At 47.9% G+C, this 20,783-nt stretch overlaps 1 protein-coding gene across 1 annotated transcript; it reads left to right on the forward strand.

Annotated features, from left to right (window-relative positions):
- The first annotated feature begins 3,267 nt into the window (after positions 1–3,267).
- On the forward strand, positions 3,268–4,923 carry LOC141164687 (E3 ubiquitin/ISG15 ligase TRIM25-like). The gene has a single exon (XM_073650174.1). The coding sequence runs from the start codon at positions 3,282–3,284 to the stop codon at positions 4,866–4,868; it is 1,587 nt and encodes a 528-aa protein (XP_073506275.1). The 5' UTR covers positions 3,268–3,281; the 3' UTR covers positions 4,869–4,923.
- The last annotated feature ends 15,860 nt before the right edge of the window (positions 4,924–20,783 follow it).

The following is a 20,783-nucleotide window of genomic DNA, read 5'->3' on the forward strand; positions in this document are numbered from 1 at the left end:
ATAAGACAATTATATATATAGACTAGATGGTGGCCCTATTCTAACGCATCGGGTATTCTAGCATATGTCTCCCGACCGTCCTTTATAATGCCCCATGCTGGAAGTCACATCCCCCGTATATAATACCCCATGCAGGATGTCACATCCCCCGCATATAATGCCCCATGCAGAAAGTCACATCCCCCGTATATAATACCCCATGCAGGAAGTCACATCCCCCGTATATAATGCCCCATGCAGGATGTCACCTCTCCCCCATATAATGCCCCATGTAGGATGTGACCTCTCCCCCCATATAATGCCCCATGCAGGATGTGACCTCACCCCCATATAATGCCCCATGCAGGATGTGACCTCTCCCCTCATATAATGCCCCATGTAGGATGTGACCTCTCCCCCCATATAATGCCCCATGCAGGATGTGACCTCTCCCCCCATATAATGCCCCATGCAGGATGTCACCTCTCCCCCCCATATAATGCCCCATGTAGGATGTCACCTCTCCCCCCCATATAATGCCCCATGCAGGAAGTCATATCCCCTGTATATCCATCCCCCCATAGTGCCCCATGCAGGTCCCCTATGGCCCCATGCAAAAAAAAAAATCCAATACTCTCCTCCCTTCTCAGCTGCTTCTCTGGACTCCAGCGTAGCCGGCATGTTGACGCTGTGTGCTGTGACCGGTCAGGAGAGAGCGCGGTGTAAAGACGTCACCGCGCCCTCTGACCTGAGACTTCACAGAGCATCAGCGGAAGACACAGAAGCTGCTGCGCAGGCACGGGGAGGGGTAAGTATGACGCCGGTGCCGGGGTCCTGATCGAGCGGGGGGAGGGACGGGAGGAGAGGGGAGGGATGGCAGGAGAGGAGAGGGGAGGAGAGGGGAGGGGAGAGGAGGGGAGGGGAGGGGTAAGTATGACGCCGGGTGCCGGGGTCCTGATCGAGCTGGGGGAGGGACGGGAGGAGAGGGGAGAGGAGAGGAGAGGAGGGGAGAGGAGGGGAGAGGAGGGGAGAGGAGGGGAGGGGCGTCACACTTGTCCTCGGGAGATAAGCGTCCGTAGCCGCTGATCTCCCGACGATAGCCGCATGTAGGTCCGCTGATCTCCCGACGAATGCCGCATGTAGGTCAACGGCGCCTGCGGTCGGGGGACTTATGCTGTGAGTAGCTGGCTGCATCTCCCGGCAACATCGCCGCTGACCTCCGTGCCGCACATGAGCCGCTAACGGCCGCCATGTTTTTCAGAAATGCCGCATCGCTGATTGGCTGCAGCCGGACCAATCAGCGACCCGGGATTTCCAGGACAGACAGACAGATAGACAGACAGACGGGATAAGACAATTATATAGTAGACTAGATGGTGGCCCGATTCTAATGCATCGGGTATTCTAGAATATGTATGCGGCCGACCGGGCGCAATCAGCAAAACGGTGTTTAAATTTGGCGGCAATATCGTTGATTGGTCACGGGTGGCGGCCGCGACCAATCAGCGAACTGTGTTAGTGAGGAGCGGAGAGCTTGTTTAAATTTGGCGGCAATCTCGCTGATTGGTCTCGGCCGGCCGGCGGCCGGGACCAATGAGCAGAGCGGTGTTTAAATTTCGCGCCAAAATCACTGATTAGTAGAGGTCGCTGGCCACCGTGACCAATGAGCAGAGCGGCGTTTAAATTTGCCGGCGATATCGCTGATTGGTCGCGGTGGCCGGCCGCGATTAATCAGCAGAGCGGCATTTAAATTTGCCGGACATCTCGCTGATTGGTCGCGGTGGCCGGCCGCGATTAATCAGCAGAGCGGCGTTTAAATTTGCCGCCCATCTCGCTGATTGGTCGCGGCCGGCCACCGCGACCAATGAGCACAGCGGCGTTTAAATTTGCCACCCATCTCGTTCATTGGTCGCGGCCGGCCACCCCGACCAATCAGCAGAGCGTTGTTTAAATTTGGCGCCAATCTCGCAGATTGGACGTGTCTGGCGTACGCGACCAATCAGCAGAGTGTTGTTTAAATTTGGCGCCAAGGTCGCTGATTGTTCGCGGCTGGCATCCGCGACCAATTAGCACAGCAGTGTTTAAATGTGGCGTCAAAATTGGTGATTGGTCGCGGCCGCTATTTAAATGTGGCACCCAAATCGGTGATTGGTCGCGGGCAGCGGCCGCGACCAATCAGCAGAGCGGTGATTAACTTTAGCGCCAAGATCACTGATTGGCGAATCGTATTGGTGAGGAGCGGGGAGTGGAATCGTATTAGTGAGGACCGGGGAGCGCCGCTGCCTGTACCGCTACTTCCGCTGCGAGAAGCCGGGGCATGAGCGACTGCTCGCAGCAGAAGTATCCCGACCCGCAGCGCCGCTCCCCGGTCCTCCCTTGACACCCTAGCCGCTGATGTCCCCACAGTATCCGCATGGTGTTACTAAGGTCCGGACATTTGTGTTAAAAATCGCTGATTGGTCGCTGGCGCTGCCCGCGACAAATCACCGATTTGGGCGCCAAATTTAAATATCGGCCGCGACCAATCACCGATCTTGGCTCCACATTTAAACACCGCTGTGCTGATTGGTCGCCGACGCTGGGTGCGACCAATCACCGATTTTGCGGGCAGCGTCCGTGACCAATCAGCACAGCGGTGTTTAACTTTTGCGGTAAGATCAGTGATTGGTCGGGTCCGAAGATCGCGACCAATCATCGAATCGTCTTGGTGAGCACTGGGGAGCGGCGCTGCCTGTGTGGGTACTTCCGCTGCGAGAACCCGGGACATGAGCGGGCGCTCGCAGCAGAAGTATCCCGACCCGCAGCGCCGCTCCCCGGTCCTCTCTTCCGCATGGAGGTCAGCGACGCCGGCGGTCCTTCCGCTGCTACCGGCCGGGAGATGAGCGCCTCGCGCCGCTCATCTCCCGGCTGCATCTCCTTCCTGCAGATGGGTCCGGCGTTCGAGGTCCTTCTGCTGGTACCGGCCGGGAGATGAGCGCCTCGCGGCGCTCATCTCCCGGCTGCATCACCGCTGAGCTCCGTCCCGCAGATGAGCCGCTAACGGCAGCCATCTTTTTTCAGAAATCCCGCGGCACTGATTGGCCGCTGCCGGACCAATGAGCGACGCGGGATTTCCTGGACAGACAGACAGACAGACAGACGGGATAAGACAATTATATATATAGATTTGATCAAGTGTCCATTAAATAGTTAATAGGGACTAACATTGTGCTCCTGAGCTCTGCCCTGTATTCACAAGTATTCACCCATTGTTTCAGAGTATCTGAGAACTGTAGTTTAGTTTCTCTCTTCTTCCATCAGCCATGGCGGCTGCTGATCTGAGAGACGAGCTGCTCTGCTCCATCTGTCTGAGCACTTATACAGATCCTGTAATGCTGAGATGTGGACACAACTTCTGCCGGGTCTGTATTGATCGTGTGCTGGATACACAGGACGAGTCTGGAGTTTATTCCTGTCCTGAATGCAGAGAAGAGTTTCATGTTCGGCCGGCGCTGATGAGGAACATAAATCTTCATAATGTCGCAGAACGTTTCCTGATTACTCAGCAAGAACAAGAGGAGATCACCGGGATCTGCTGCACTTACTGTGTGGACTCTCCTGTACCTGCTGTTAGATCGTGTCTACATTGTGAGGCTTCTCTGTGTGATAAACACCTGAGGTCTCACAGCAAATCACCAGAACACGTCTTATCTGATCCCATCACTTCTCTGGAGAAAAGGAAATGTTCTGTCCATAAGAAGATCCTGGAATATTACTGCACTGAGGACGCTGCTTGTATCTGTGTGTCCTGCAGTTTGGCCGGAGAACATAATGGACACCGGGTGGAGATGCTGGATGAGGCCTCTGAGAAGAAGAAGGAGAAACTGAGAAATGTTCTCCAGAAACTGACCACAAAGAGAGAGGAGACTGAGGAAAGAGTCCGGAATATGGAGGAGCGCAGGAGAAAAGCTCAAGAAAAAGCATCTGGAGAAGCCGAGAGAGTCACTGCCCTGTGTACAGACATCAGGAGACGGGTGGACGACCTGGAGAAGAAGGTCCTGAGTGAGATCTCCAGGCAGGAAAAGGAAGAGTCACTGTCACTGTCTGCTCTGATCCATCAGCTGGAGATAAAGAAGGACGAGCTGTCCAGGAAGATGAGACACATTGAGGAGCTGTGTAACATGACGGATCCACTGACTGTCTTACAGGAACCAGACACCGGTGACTTGTGTGATCCTGAGGAGGAGGGAGGTGATGAGGACACAGGGGGACATGATAAACAGCCCCATGATGGAGATGACCTGGATGTGGCTGTGATCTCACACACATTACGCACATTATGTGAGGTAATATCAGGTATAAGGAGTGGGATCTATGTGGAGGGTCCTACAGACATATTACTGGATGTAAACACAGCTGCTAATAATCTCCTTATATCAGACGACCTGAAAACTGCAACCTGGACACTAGACAAGCCGAAACGTCCAGAAACAGCAGAGAGATTCCAGGGTTATCAGGTGATGAGCAGGAGGGGATTTACCTCAGGACGACATTACTGGGATGTGGAGAGCAGTAGATCAGGAGATTGGATGGTGGGGATGTGTTATCCCAGTATAGACAGGAGGGGAGGTCAGTCACTGATTGGATATAATAACAAGTCCTGGAGTTTGTGGAGATATAATAATAAGTATATAGTGATACATGACAGGAAAGAGATACGATTACCTGACAAGAGCACCAGTGATAGATTCAGGATATGTCTGGATTATGAGGCCGGACAATTGTCCTTTTATGAGATGTGTGACCCCATCAGACACTTACACACCATCACTGCCACCTTCTCCGAGCCCCTTCATGCTGCATTATATGTATTGTATTGTTCCATAAAGATATTAGGGGGTGGACAGTAACTGGGAAAAAATATAAAAATATAAAATATATGGAGACAGACACTGGAGATAGGACCAAGCCTTTGATTGCTAAATTATTTGGCCAAAGGGCTGAATAAGATTATATATATACTAGATGGTTGCCCGATTCTAACGCATCGGGTATTGTAGAATATGTATGCGGCCGATCGGGCGCAATCAGCAGAGCGGTGTTTAAATTTGGCGCCAATAATGCTGATTGGTTGCGTCTGGCGTCCGCGACCAATCAGCAGAGCGTTGTTTAAATTTGGCGCCAAGCTCGCTGATTGGTCGGGTGTGGAGACCAATCAGCGAATCGTTTTGGTGAGGACCGGGGAGCGGAATCGTATTGGTGAGGACCGGGGAGCGCCGCTGCCTGTGCGGCTACTTCCGCTGTGAGAAGCCGAGAGATGAGCGACTGCTCGCAGCAGAAGTATCCCGACCCGCAGCGCCGCTCCCCGGTCCTTCCTTGACACCCTAGCCGCATGGATGTCAGCGCCGCTGCCTGTGTGGCTACTTCCGCTGCGAGAACCCGGGACATGAGCGGGCGCTAGCAGCAGAAGTATCCTGCTCCGCAGCGCCGCTCCCCGGTCCTCCCTTGACACCCTAGCCGCATGGAGGTCAGCGTCGCCGGCGGTCGGGAGATGAGCGCCTCGCGCCGGTCATCTCCCGGCTGCATCTCCGCTGAGCTCTGTCCCGCAGATGAGCCGCTAACGGCCGCCATCTTTTTTCAGAAATCCCTCGGCGCTGATTGGCCGCTGCCGGACCAATGAGCGACGCGGGATTTCCTGGACAGACAGACAGACAGACGGGATAAAACGATTATATATATAGATATATATATATCTATATATATAGGTAAAGATAGGTAATGATTCCTATGGACTGCTGTCATTATGACTAGAACACATGGTTGTATGATCCGCTGTACAGGTATATGGTGATTTCTCTCTGGTTGCTTCTTTATACCGGAGATTATATACTCTGGGAATAATGCTCATCTATAATCTCTGTGTGACATTGTGGATAATTCTCCATGTCTGCTGGACTGAAAGTGATGACAGAAGATGTGGGAAGCAGAGGTTGTGGATGAAGTATCAGCGGCGAGGAGCAGTGATCGCAGCCTGACAAGGCAGATCACCGATCACAGTCATGTTCAGAGCATTACACCAGTGCTCCCATAGAAGTGGACAAAGCAGGGCCATATGGATTTGTGTCACCCTACCTGGATGCCACAAGTGTAATAAAGCTGTGTCTGAGAGCAAGGGGGAGGTTCTCTGGTCAGGGGAACATTAGCATGCAATGCCTCCTGTCTCAGGCCAGTAGGGGGAGCAGGCTGCCCCTATAAAAGCTGGTACTGGGGACAGGGTTAGAGAGAACTGGATTGCCTGTCTCAGCTTTGAGACGTGTCCCAGAGTGGAGCAGGGACAGAAAGTTGATTGCACCTAAGAGGAAGTGTGGCAGTAGGAGAGAGCCACCAGCCAGAGACAAGAGGCGAAGAGAGCCTGTCTTGGCAGAGAAAGACTTAGCTTTACCAGACTTTGGTGTCTGAGGCTGGAAGGATTCCACATCCCCCAGCAGAGAACCAGTCCGCAAGGGACTGTACATTCCTTGGCCTAAGAAGCCTGGAGGCCCTGCCACAACCGAAGGGACCAGTAAAGCCATACAAGGCTGGGAGCAGAAAGGAACCCACGTCGCAGGCCATACAGGCGAGAAAACACGGAAAGCTCGGAAACGTGGGCTGTTACCCTATCAGGAGGAGATAGCCAGAAGGAGCGCAGAAAGCACGGTAGGCCTACACCCTCACCCTGACCAGGGCCAATTTCCCCGTTGCTCTCAGACATCCAGGTCCCCTCCTAGCTGGGACTGTTTGTGGGTCAGTTTACCTGTTTAGTAAAGACCCTGGACTGCAACCTGTTGTCTGTGTGCTCCTTGCTCCTCCAGCACTATCATCACTGGGACTCTCACTATCATCACTCCCACCATCCACTATACTGCCCTGGGGCCGCACTCTTCCCGTGGGGAGTCACACTACCCTAGCTGCACACCTCATCAGCCCCAGCGGTCTGCAAGCAGCGGCGGTTCCTAATAACCGCAAATCCACGGGTGGCGTAGTCGGACATAATCAATATAACAGACTACCATTAGCCTGACCACCCTGAGCCGCGGGACCGGGCCGCCACTACTACCCCCAACGTCTCCCTATCGCCCGGACCCGCGTGCCCCACGGCCCAGGGGGCGAGTCAGATTTATGAAGCAAAAAATTTAAATGATGGTTATACTTTAACCCCTTCTCGTCCTATGATATATAGGTCCATCCAAGGTCATGCCCCTCCCTTTGATGCGGCTGGAGCACGGAGCCCTGCTATGTGTAGAACAAGCAATGGTCTGCTAAGGAGACTATTGAAGCAAGTAAAAAGTTGAAAAACAATGTTTTAAAAAATATAAAAGTTCAAATCACCCTTCTTTTGCCAGATTCCAAATAAAACAATGAAAAAAAATACACGTTTGGTATCTCAGCGTTCAAAAACACCCGAGCTATCAATCTGTCGAAATCTAAATTAATCCAATTGGTAAATTGAGTAACGCGGAAAAAATCAAAACGCCAGGATCAAGTGTTTTTGGTCGCCGCAACATTGCAATAAAATGCAATAACAGGAGATCAAAACATCATATCTACTCCAAAATGGTATCAATAAAAACGTCAGCTAAAGGCGCAAAAAATAAGCCCTCAACCAGCCCCATATCCAGAAAAATAGAGATGCTACGGGTCTCGGAATATGGAGCCATTTTTTTTTTCTTACAAATTTGTGATTTTTTTTTTACACCACTTAAATAAAAAAGAACCTATAAATGTTTATGAACTCATAATGACCTGGAGAATCATAATGGCTGGTCAGTTTTAGCATTTAGCGTACATGGTAAAAAAAAAAACAATTGTGGAATTGGACTTTTTTTTACAATTTCACCACACTTGGAATTTTTTCCTGTTTTCCAGTACAGTATATGGTAAAATCAATGGTGTCATGTTAAGGAGCTGAAACTCCTAAACCCTTCATCCAATTCTAATGTGGATACCTTCAAATGAAAGCTGAAAGTCTGAACTTCAACTGCATCTGAATTGTTTTGTTTAAAATTCATTGTGGTAATGTCTAGAACCAAAATTAGAAAAATGTTGTCTCTGTCCAAATATATATGGACCTAACTGTAAGTCTATGAGAGCCAAAACTAGGCCATAACGAGGCTATCATAGACTTACACTCAGAGCTTGTGACCTTTACCTCTGACATAGGGTCAGTCAGAAGTTGTGGTCACAGGATGGCGGATGGGGACTGGAGTGGCGCCAGGAACAGCTGAATGATTCTACTAATGAACATATCCAAATACACAGTTAAAATTTGCAGCACAATCTCTGCAATAGAAAGAAAGGGGTTATTACATATATTTGATTCACAAGATATATTCAGGATTAATATCAAAAATTGAACATAGCATCCATGATTCTTTGCTTTACACATTCACTTTGTACAGTGGGGAATTCTAATCTGGTTTCTTAGGCTGCGTGCTCACTATGCGTATTTCAAGCGTTTTTGCCGCGGAATTTCCGCAGCGAAAACGCTTAAAAACGCTTGGTAATACGTGCCCCATGGTCCCCATGTGGAAAAATATGCAGCATGTCCATTAATTTTGCAAACACGCAGTGTAATTGCCGCCATTGACTTGCATCGAACCGCATATTATCCGTGTGAGCACATGTGCCCATGCGGATATCATACGGTTCAATGTGCAGATGGTACCTGGGTTTGGAGAAGAGGAGACGCTCCTCCGGACCCAGGTACCATAGAACCTGTTAAAAAAAGAATTTAAAATAAACATATACTTACCTTCCGATGTCCCCCGGTCACCTCAGCGATGCGTCCGGCCTGTTGTATGGGTCGCGGTGGTGTGAAAGGTCCTTCCATGACGTCATTTAGTCATGTCACAGGTCATGCGACCGCTGTCTTCGGCTGTCGCGTGACCTGTCACATGACTAAATGACTTCATGGCAGGTCCTTTCACACCACCTTGACCGATACAACAGACCGGACGCAGCGGCGAAAACACCGGGGGCCATCGAAAGGTAAGTATAATCTTTATTTTTTACTATTATTATTCTTTTTTTTTTAACTATTAGGCTGAGATCACACGATGCGTTTTTAATGCGTTTCCGCTGCGTTTTTGCAGCTGCGGAAACGCATTAAAAACGCATCGTGTGAACTCAGCCTCAGTCTCCCCAGCCTGGGGCAGGGCTACAATTTCTGAAAACAAGTTCAAACAGGTGCCAGTACTACAGGTAATGAGCGGAGGACAGAGGAGCCTCTAAAAGAAGAAGTTACAGGACTGTGAGAGACAGAAATCTTGCTTGTTTGTAATTGACCAAATACTTAGTTTCCACTAAAATTTGAAAATAATTTCTTTCCAAATCAGACGATGTGATTTTCAGGATTTGTTTTCTTATGTTGTCTCTCATAGTTGAGGTCGACCTATGATGTCAATTACAGGCCGACCTCATCTTTTTAAGTGGGAGAACTTGCACAATTGGTGGCTGACTAAATACTTTTTTTCCCCACTGTATATGTATCTTGCAACTGTTGATTTTGATAGCAATACGACTTACAGTTCCTATTCAAAAATGTCACAAAATCACTTGGAAAAAAAAATATTATTTGGCTCGAATCAGTAACTATCGAAAATGATGGCTTTTTTTATCATTGCAGAGTACAATCAATATCCAATGCCGACCGCTTTGCTCTGATGAGTCTGTATTCATGGTGTATGCCACGGGTCTCTGATTCACTCTCTTTAACGGAAGCAAATCACACAGAAGCACACCGACAAATATGTGTTCTGTATAGCGTTCGGCCTTCAATATGGCTGTGAGTTCCAGAGTATCCATCATCGGTTAAAATCATACAAGACTTCTCTGCGGTTATTTATCTCCAAAATAGTGGAATTGAGCGCATCAACGATCATAATCACTGTGTAAGGCGTAGGTAATGCACACTGCACTTCACACAGGTTACCTGTTTTAATGAGCGAGAAATGACCTCCTGGTTCTTGATAGGGTGATAATTTTTTTTTTTTTTTGATCAATAAAATCTTTAAAACTTATAAAGTGTCTTTCATTTTTTACAAACCATATAAAACACATGCTTTTTATACTTTGGGACTATAAAAGGTTGAAATAACATTATTGGGCACATACATAATATGCCCAATATTGAGAACTAGATGGTAGCCCGATTCTAACGCATCGGGTATTCTAGAATAGGTATGCGGCCGACCGGGTGCAATCAGCAGAGCGGGGTTTAAATTTGGCGCCAAAATCGCTGATTGGTCGCCTGCCACAACCAAGCAGCAGAGCGGTGTTTACATTTGGCGCCAAAATCGCTGATTGGTCGAGGCCGGCGACCGCGACCAATCAGCAGAGCGTTGTTTAAATTTGGCACAAAAAACGCAGATTGGTCGCGGCCGGTGGTTGCGACCAATCAGCAGAGCGGTGTTTAAATTTTGCGCCAATACTGCTGATTGATCGCGGTCGCTGGCCGAGATCAATCAGCAGAGCGTTGCTTAAATTTGGCGCCAATCTCGCTGATCTCTGCTAATTGCGCCCGGTCGGCCGCATACCTATTCTAGAATACCCGATGCGTTAGAATTGGGCCACCATCTAGTTCTCAATATTGGGCATATTATGTATGTGCCCAATATTGTTATTTCAACCTTTGGGACTATAAAAGTATAAAAAGTATGTGTTTTATATGGTTTGTAAAAAATGAAAGACACTTTATAAGTTTTAAAGATTTTATTGATCAAAAAAAAATAAAAAATTATCACCCTAACAAGAACCAGGAGGTCATTTCTCGCTCATTAAAACAGGTAACCTGCGTGAACTGCATTACCTACGCCTTACACAGTGATTACAGTGATTATGATCGTTGATGCGCTCAATTCCACTATTTTGGAGATAAATAACCGCAGAGAAGTCTTGTATGATTTTAACCGATGATGGATACTCTGGAACTCACAGCCATATTGAAGGCCGAACGCTATACAGAACGCATATTTGTCGGTGTGCTTCTGTGTGATTTGCTTCCATTAGACAGAGTGAATCAGAGACCCGTGGCATACACCGTGAATACGGACTCATCAGAGCAAAGCGGTCGGCATTGGATATTGATTGTACTCTGCAATGATAAAAAAGCCATCATTTCCGATAGTTACGGATTCGAGACAAATAATTTTTTTTCCATGTGATTTTGTGACATTTTTGAATGGGAACTGTAAGTCGTATTGCTATCAAAATCAACAGTTGCAAGATACATATACAGTGGGGAAAAAAAGTATTTAGTCAGCCACCAATTGTGCAAGTTCTCCCACTTAAAAAGATGAGAGAGGCCTGTAATTGACATCATAGGTCGACCTCAACTATGAGAGACAAAATGAGAAAACAAATCCTGAAAATCACATCGTCTGATTTGGAAAGAAATTATTTTCAAATTTTAGTGGAAACTAAGTATTTGGTCAATTACAAACAAGCAAGATTTCTGTCTCTCACAGTCCTGTAACTTCTTCTTTAAGAGGCTCCTCTGTCCTCCACTCATTACCTGTAGTACTGGCACCTGTTTGAACTTGTTATCAGAAATTGTAGCCCTGCCCCAGGCTGGGGAGACTGAGGCTGAGTTCACACGATGCGTTTTAATGCGTTTCCGCGGCGTTTTTGCAGCTGCGTAAATGCCGCGGAAACGCATTAAAAACGCATGGTAGAAGGGCAGCAATGTTCCCCAATTGAAATCCGCATGTGCTGTGCCCATGATGCAGATTTTTCCGCAGCGTAAACGCTGCGCTCAAAAATCCGCAGCATGTCAATTAATTTTGCGTAAACGCAGCATTTTCGCCGCCATTGACTTGCATTAGAACGCGCCAATTCCGCAAGACTGTATCTGTACTTGCGTTATTGGCGTGTTCTAATGTGCGGATGGTACCCGGGTGTGGAGGAGAGGAGAGTCTCATCCACACCCAGGTACCATTTAAAAAGATGTAAAACAAGAATAAAATAAAAAATAAGATATATTCACCTTCCGACGGCCCCCGGTCTCCTTCCCTCTGCTCGCGTGCAAGACTGAAGGACCTTTGGTGACGTCACAGTCATGTGACCGCAGGCCCTTCAGCGCAGTGTCTCGCGATATCCCGGCAGCCAGGAGCAAGCCAGGAACGAACGCGGCAGCACACGCCGGGGCATCAGAGGGTAAGTATAGCTTTATTTTTTTATTTTTAAACATTCTTATACGGTCACACTATATAAATCCATGCCGGTTGCTGTTTGCATGGATTTATATAGTGTGACCTAGTTGTCAAGCACTTTCCAAGTGATGCTATCGCCTGGAAAGCGCTTGTCAACCCGCATGCGGAAAGGCATGTGAATCCGCATGTATTCCGCAGGAAAAACGCATGTACAATCCGCATGCGTTTTTTCTGCCAGGGAGATGCAGAAATGATGGTGAAATTTTCTGCTTCATTTCTGCATCGTGTGCACATACCCTTACTTGGTCACATTATATAAATCCATGCCTGTTGCATGGATTTATATAGTGTGACCAAGTTGTCAAGCACTTTTCCAAGTGATGCTAAAATCGCTTGGAAAAGTGCTTGATAACCCGCATGCAGAAATGCATGCAAAAACGCTTGACAAATGCTTTTACCTGGCAGGAAAAACACATGTAAAATCCGCATGCGTTTTTCCTGCCAGGGAGAAGCAGAAAAAATATGCAGCATTTCTGCATCGTGGGCACTTAGCCTTACCATTATAAGGCTGCGTGCCCACGTAGCGTTTTTCAAGCGTTTACGCTGCGGAATTTCCGCAGCGTAAACGCTTGTTAAACGCTAGGTAATCCGCTCCCCATGGTCCCCAAGGGGATTCCGCAAGTTCTATGCCCACGCTGCGGATTTTTCCGCAGCGTTTATGCTGCGTTCAAAAATCCGCAGCATGTTCATTAATTTTGCGTTTCCGCAAGCGGAATTGCCTTGTGCAATGCATTAAAAACGCAAGGCAATTCCGCATGTGGTAAACGCGCGATAAGCGCGCAATAAACGCGTGCGGAATTCCGCATGCGTTTTTCCGGGAGAGGACATGCGGAAATGAAGCAGAAATTTTCTGCTTCATTTCCGCAACGTGGGCACATAGCCTAAGGCTATGTGCCCACGATGCAGAAATGAAGCAGAAATTTTCCGAAGCATTTCTGCATGTCCTTGGCAGAAAAAACGCATGCAGATTTTACACGTGGTTTTGAAGCGTTTTTACTTGCGTATTTGCCATGCGTTTTTCCAGTGCATTGTATAGGAAAATACGCATGCAGAAACGCACAAGAAATGGTCATGCTGCAATTTTTTCCGTACCTAAAATCCTCGCAGAAAAAAATCCTGACCATGTGCACAGAACTTACAAAATGTCATAGGAAGTCATGGGATAAGATGTGAAATGCGTTTCTGTTGCATTTCCGCACAGAAAAAAGTGCACTAAATCCGCATCGTGAGCACATAGCCTAAAGAAGACAATTGCTGACCAAGGTCAGTTCACATACGTTCCTCTGCACACAGAGGCGAAGAAATCTTATCAATTTGGGTATGTGCCCACGATGCAGATTTTAAGCAGAAATTTCCTGAGCATTTTTTCCTCTCCCTGGCAGAAAAAACAAATGCAGATTTTACATGCTTTTTTTTGTGCCAGGAGTTTAAGCGTTTTTGCATGCGTTTATGCATGCGTTTTTTCAAGCGCTTTTCCAAGCGATTTTGAGCACCACTTGGAAAGGGCTTGACAAGTTGGTCACACAATATAAATCCGTACAACTGGCATGGATTTATATTGTGTGACTGAGATTTCTGCTTAAAATACTGCACCTGTAGTAAAAAAAATGAATTATAAACTAAAAAATAAAAAAAAATATTCATACACACCTCTCCGGTGGTCCCCGGTCTGCTCCCGGCGGCGTCCTCTCTCCTCGGCAGCCCGTGGTGTTCTGCCAGGACCTGCGGTGACGTCATTTATTCACACGACCATCACCTGACCGCTGACGTCTGTGGTCCCGTGACCATCAGCTGACTAAATGACATCACCGCAGGTCCTGGCAGTACACCGCGGGCCGCCGAGGAGAAAGGACACCGCCGGGAACAGACCGGGGGCCACCGGAGAGGTGATTATGAATATTTTTTTTTATTCTTTGCTTTATAATTCTTTTTTAACTTGCAGGTACCATGGTACCTGGGTTGGAGGAGAGTCTCCTTTTCGCACATTGAACTGCATAACATCCACATGTATACATGCAGATGTTGTGCGATTCAATGCAAGTCAATGGCGGCGATTTCGCCGCTAAATCGCACAATAATTGGTAGTGCTGCGGATTTTTCCGCAATGATAATCCGCAGCGGACATTTCCGCAGCATGTGCGCAGCACATGCGGATTATCATTGGGAAACATGGCAGACAACTTAATAAGCGATTTTAATACCGGATATACCGCCGTGGAAACGCATTAAATCCGCATCGTGGGCACACAGCCTCACAATTCTCAGAAGAGGCACCAAAGCTTAGTAGTTACATTCACTCTACGTAGTGTAGTATCTTGAATATTACTCTAATACAACATTATTAAAAGCAAATCCATTTTAATCTGTGTAGAACCTTTATCTGCTGGCCTCACCCCAAATCTGTTTTGCTTCCTACAAGTCCATGTCTACAGTACTGTGCAAAAGTTTTAGGCAGGTGGAACAATTGCTGCCAAGTAGAATGCTTTAAAAAATAGACGTGTCAATAGTTTATTTTTATCAATTCATAAAATGTAAAGTGAATGAACCAAAGAGAGATCTAAATCACATCAAGGTTTGGTGTGACCACCCTTTGCCTTCATCAAGTCTACTATGTCAACTTGTCACTTGCACCCAGTTTTTGAAGGAACTCGGCAGGAGGTTGCTCCAAACATCTGTAAGCGCATGTCCGGGACAAACATGCTCTTCTTCCCTCACTACTAAAATGGGTGCGCTTTTAATATATTTCGAGTGCATAGAGTATTACAAGCACCAATGCAAATGGTTTATGTGTAGTGTTGAGCATTCCGATACTGAAATATCGGGTATCGGCCGATATTCACTGTATCGGAATTCCGATACTTAATTCCGATACTTTTATAATATCGAATACCGGAATCGGAAGTTCCCATAATGCCTGCGCTCTGCAGTGTCTCTGAAGGATGACAAGCTGGATGGCAGCGCTCAGCTGAGATCCAGCTTGTCATCAGAATGCCATCCCAGCGTGGGAGAATTCTCCTGATTGTTTAAAAGCCGGCGCGCGGTAAAAAGCCGCCGGCTTTTAAACAATCACGCAGCCCCATACTGCTTCCCCGCAGCCTACCACCCCGATCCTCCGCTCCCCTCGCCACCTCCCATCCCGATCGTAAATTAGGACCGGGCGGGGAGCGCAGCACCAAGGAGCGAAGGACCCGGGCGGGGAAGCCGGCAGTGAAAAGACTTCACCGCCGGCTTTCCCGTTCTGTGCTGCGCTTTCCCGCCGGTTATTTCAAATGAACAGCTGAGGTATCAGGTGATGCCGATCAGCTGTTCATTTGAAGTAGCCGCGGTGCCCTTAGAGGGTTCATGTGAGTTCATGCTTGACTGCATGAACTCACATCAACTTTCCCACGGCCGCACAGGTCAGCCTCACCTCCCGGACCCGTCATGATTAGTGTGTGCGGGGTGTGTGTGTGTGCGGGGTGTGTGTGCGGGGTGTGTGTGTGCGGGTGTGTGTGCGGGTGTGTGTGCGGGCAGACATAGGCCGATGTGACACTACTACTCCCATCGGCCTATGTCTGTCCCCCGTCCACTCCTGCCAGCAGGATCAGCTCGATGGGAGCAGTAGTTCCCATCAGCCTGATCCTGCTATTTAAATTGCCCTACTGTGTCCCCAATAAATGTTAAATACATGTCATTGGTGGCCAGTGGTTACCTAAAAGAAATTAGTTCATACATTACCTGTCCCCGCCGATCGCCACCTAAAATAAAGTAAAAAATAAAAAACTACACCTATACTCACCAAGACACCTAATTCCCCGAAGCCATCGATCTCCTGTAATAAAATATAAAATAATAAACCACAACCTTATCCTTACCCCTCCGTAGTAGTCCACGAGTGTCCCACGAAGATCTCCAGTTCAGAGCAGCCACATAGAATGTGACCGCTCTGAACCGCTGCCGCCGCTAGAATGACGGGGCCGTAAGGGTTCACCGGAGTTCAGGCAGCGCTGCTCCGGTTAGCTCCTTTACGGCACTGCTGTATCGTGAGAAATTCCCACGGTACAGCACTGCCGTAAAGGAGGTCTCCGGAGCTGCGCTGCCTGAATGCACTCCGGTGACCTCAGTCAGTGGCTCCCGCTGCCGGGAGCGGACGTGTTCCCGGCAGCGTGAGCTTACAGCAGCCATGCACAGCTGTCACCATCTCCAGATGTGACAGCTGTGCATGGGAGATCAGCGCAGGAACGTGGACAGGTAACTATTTTTTTTTTAGTAAACTAAGAATTAAATAAAATGGTGTTTTATTTCAAATAAATTATTTTTTTCTGGGTGTAGTGTGTTTTTTCTTTTTAACACTTTGTAGGTTAGTAATGGGGGTGTCATATAGACGGCCATCATTACTAACCTGGGCTTCATGGCAGCTGGCGCTGACATGAACCCCACCACTATTACCCCCTGCCACCGCACCAGGGCAGCGTGGAAGAGCGAGGCTAAGTGCCAGAATTGGCGCATCCTATGGATGCGCCATTTCTGGGGCGGCTGACGGCTGGTGTTTCTAGCCTGGGAGGGGGCCAATATTCATGGCACCCTTCCTGAGCTATTAATATCAGCCCCCAGCTGTCTGCCTAGCCTTTGCTAGCTATTAAAATAGAGGGGACCCCACGTCATTTTTTTTTGGGGGGTCCCCCATTTTAATAGCTAGTAAAGGCTAGGTATTCAGCTGGGGGCTGATATTAGTAGCCTGGGAAGCTCCGTGGGTTTTACCCCCTTCCCAGGCTTCAAACATCTGCCCCAGCCGTCTGCTTAACCTCCGCTAGAGACTAAAATTATGGGGGATCCCACGCCATTTTTTTTTTAAATAAATCCTTTATTTTAACACTAAATGACATTTGAGGACTTAATAAAGATGCAGTCCCTAAATTATTATTTATTTTTTAATAAATTTTTCCCAAAACTTTTGACGTGGGCTTCGCCATATTTTTGTATGCCAGCCAGGTACAGCATCCAGCTTCTATGAACGCGCCATTTTCCGGGGCGGCCGCGGACTGCAATTTTCAGCGGGGGGGGGGAGGGCAAAAAGCTTGGGCCTCCCTGCGCTGCAGATTCCATCCCCCAGCTGCCTAGTTGTACCTGGCTGGACACAAAAATAGGGAGAAGCTCCACGTTTTTTTTTTTTTAATTATTTCATGAAATTCATGGAATAATTAAGAAAAAAAGGGCTTCCCTATATTGTTGTGTCCGGCTAGGTACAAATAGGCAGCTGGTGGTTGGGGGCAGCCCGTTCCTGCCTGCTGTACCTGGCTGGACACAAATATAGTGTGAAGCCCCACGTCAATTTTTTTTTAATTATTTCAGGAAATTCATGAAATAATTAAAAAAAAATTATGTGGGGCTTCGCCCTATAATTGTGTCCAGCCAGGTACAGCAGGCAGGAACGGGCTGCCCCCAACCACCAGCTGCCTATTTGTACCTAGCCGGACACAACAATATAGGGAAGCCCTTTTTTTCTTAATTATTCCATGAATTTCATGAAATAATTAAAAAAAAAAATGTGTGGCGCTTCGCCCTATTTTTGTGTCCAGCCAGGTACAACTAGGCAGCTGGGGGCTGGAATCTGCAGCGCAGGGAGACCCAAGCTTTCTGGGTCCCACCCGCTGCAAATTGCAGTCCGCAGCCGCCCCGGAAAATGGCGCGTTCATAGAAGCGCCATCTTCTGGCGCTGTACCCAACTCATCCAGGGCCCTGGTGCGGTGGCTCACTGGGTAATAAAGGGGTTAAGGCCAGCTTGGCATTATCAGCTGGCCCTAAGCCCGAAATTCATGGGGTCACGCCAATATTAGACATGACCGCCATGAATTTCTAGTAAAGTATTTAAAAAAAACACAAACACCCAGAAAAAAGTCCTTTAATTGAAATAAAGACACAATTCTTTATTGTTCTAAATTAAACCATACTTACCGCCACACCCATTCCAGCTGAAGCCAACGATCTCCTGCAATAAAAGTAAAATAATAAAGCAACCTCATCCTTACCTTTCCATGGTTCCCAGGACAGCTTCAGCTCTGCTACATCGAGATGACAGGCTGGACCGCAGCAGAACGCTGCCATCCAGCCTGTCATCCCGCGGACACTGAGAAGCGCAGGCATGCTTGCGCTCCTCAGTGTCTTTCTGTGACGTCATCCAGATGAGCCGAGGTCATGTCCAATGAACTCAGCTCACCTCATGCACGTCACTGACAGCGTGGGAAAATTCTCCTGCACTCAGCGCTTCAGCGTGAGAATTCTCCCACGCTGTCAGTGACGTGCATGAGGTGCGCCGAGTTCATGGGACATGACCTCACCTCATGCACGTCACTGACAGCGTGGGAAAATTCTCACGCTGAAGCGCTGAGTGCAGGAGAATTCTCCCACGCTGTCAGTGACGTACATGAGGTGAGCCGAGTTCATTGTCGGCTCATCTGGATGCCGTCACAGCCAGACACTGAGGAGTGGAAGTATGCCTGCGCTTCTCAGTGTCTGCGGGATGACAGGCTGGATGGCAGCGTTCTGCTGCGGTCCAGCCTGTCATCTCGATGTAGCAGAGCTGGAGCCGTCGTGGGAGCCATGGAAAGGTAAGGATGAGGTTGCTTTATTATTTTTCTTTTATTGCAGGAGATCGTTGGCTTCAGCTGGAATGGGCGTGATGGTAAGTATGGTTTAATTTAGAACAATAAAGAATTGTGTGTTTATTTCAATTAAAGGACTTTTTTCTGGGTGTTTGTGTTTTTTTTAAATACTTTACTAGAAATTCATGGTGGTCATGTCTAATATTGGCGTGACCCCATGAATTTCGGGCTTAGGGCCAGCTGATAATGCCAAGCTGGCCTTAACCCCTTTATTACCCAGTGAGCCACCGCATCAGGGCCCTGGATGAGTTGGGTACAGCGCCAGAAGATGGCGCTTCTATGAACGCGCCATTTTCCGGGGCGGCTGCGGACTGCAATTTGCAGCGGGTGGGGCCCAGAAAGCTTGGGCCTCCCTGCGCTGCAGATTCCAGCCCCCAGCTGCCTAGTTGTACCTGGCTGGACACAAAAATAGGGCGAAGCTCCACGTTTTTTTTTTTTTAAATTCATGAAATTCATGGAATAATTCAGAAAAAAAGGGCTTCCCTATATTGTTGTGTCCGGCTAGGTACAAATAGGCTGCTGGTGGTTGGGGGCAGCCCGTTCCTGCCTGCTGTACCTGACTGGACACAAATATAGGGCGAAGCCCCACATCAATTTTTTTAAATTATTTCATGAATTTCCTGAAATGATTTAAAAAAAATTGACGTGGGGCTTCGCACTATATTTGTGTCCAGCCAGGTACAGCAGGCAGGAACGGGCTGCCCCCAACCACCAGCTGCCTATTTGTACCTGGTTGGACACAACAATATAGGGAAGCCCTTTTTTTCTTAATTATTTCATGAATTTCATGAAATAATTAAAAAAAAAAAATACGTGAAGCTTCTCCCTATTTTTGTGTCCAGCCAGGTACAACTAGGCAGCTGGGGGATGGAATCTGCAGCGCAGGGAGACCCAAGCTTTCTGCCCCCCCCCCTCCCCCCGCTGAAAATTGCAGTGCGCAGCCACCCCGGAAAATGGCGCGTTCATAGAAGCTGGATGCTGTACCTGGCTGGCATACAAAAATATGGCGAAGCCCACGTCAAAAGGTTTGGGAAAAATTAATTAAAAAATAAATAATAATTTAGGGACTGCATCTTTATTAACTCCTCAAATGTCATTTAGTGTTAAAATAAAGGACTTATTTTAAAAAAAATTGACGTGGGGCTTCGCCCTATATTTGTGTCCAGCCAGGTACAGCAGGCAGGAACAGGCTGCCCCCAACCACCAGCTGCCTATTTGTACCTGGCCGGACACAACAATATAGGGAAGCCCTTTTTTAAAAAAATTATTTCATGAAATAATTAAAAAAAAATTGACGTGGGGCTTCGCACTATATTTGTGTCCAGCCAGGTACAGCAGGCAGGAATGGGCTGCCCCCAACCACCAGCTGCCTATTTGTACCTGGTTGGACACAACAATATAGGGAAGCCCTTTTTTTCTTAATTATTCCATGAATTTCATGAAATAATTTTAAAAAAAAATGCGTGGGGCTTCGCCCTATTTTTGTGCCCAGCCAGATACAACTAGGCAGCTGGGGGCTGGAATCCGCAGCGCAGGGAGACCCAAGCTTTCTGGGCCACCCCCGCTGCAAATTGCAGTCCGCAGCCGCCCCAGAAAATGGCGCGTTCATAGAAGCGCCATCTTCTGGCGCTGTACCCAACTCATCCAGGGCCCTGGTGCGGTGGCTCACTGGGTAATAAAGGGGTTAAGGCCAGCTTGGCATTATCAGCTGGCCCTAAGCCCAAAATTCATGGGGTCACGCCAATATTAGACATGACCACCATGAATTTCTAGTAAAGTATTTAAAAAAACACAACACCCAGAAAAAAGTCCTTTAATTGAAATAAACACACAATTCTTTATTGTTCTAAATTAAACCATACTTACCACCACGCCCATTCCAGCTGAAGCCAACGATCTCCTGCAATAAAAGTAAAATAATAAAGCAACCTCATCC

The sequence above is a fragment of the Phyllobates terribilis genome, unplaced genomic scaffold (genome assembly GCF_046119375.1).
Source record: "Phyllobates terribilis strain yellow unplaced genomic scaffold, ASM4611937v1 Scaffold_10__3_contigs__length_209671492, whole genome shotgun sequence".
Taxonomy (NCBI): domain Eukaryota; kingdom Metazoa; phylum Chordata; class Amphibia; order Anura; family Dendrobatidae; genus Phyllobates; species Phyllobates terribilis.

Excerpts from the sequence above, each read along its gene's own strand:
- LOC141164687 (XM_073650174.1), top strand. The coding sequence starts at position 3,282 with ATGGCGGCTGCTGATCTGAGAGACGAGCTGCTCTGCTCCATCTGTCTG.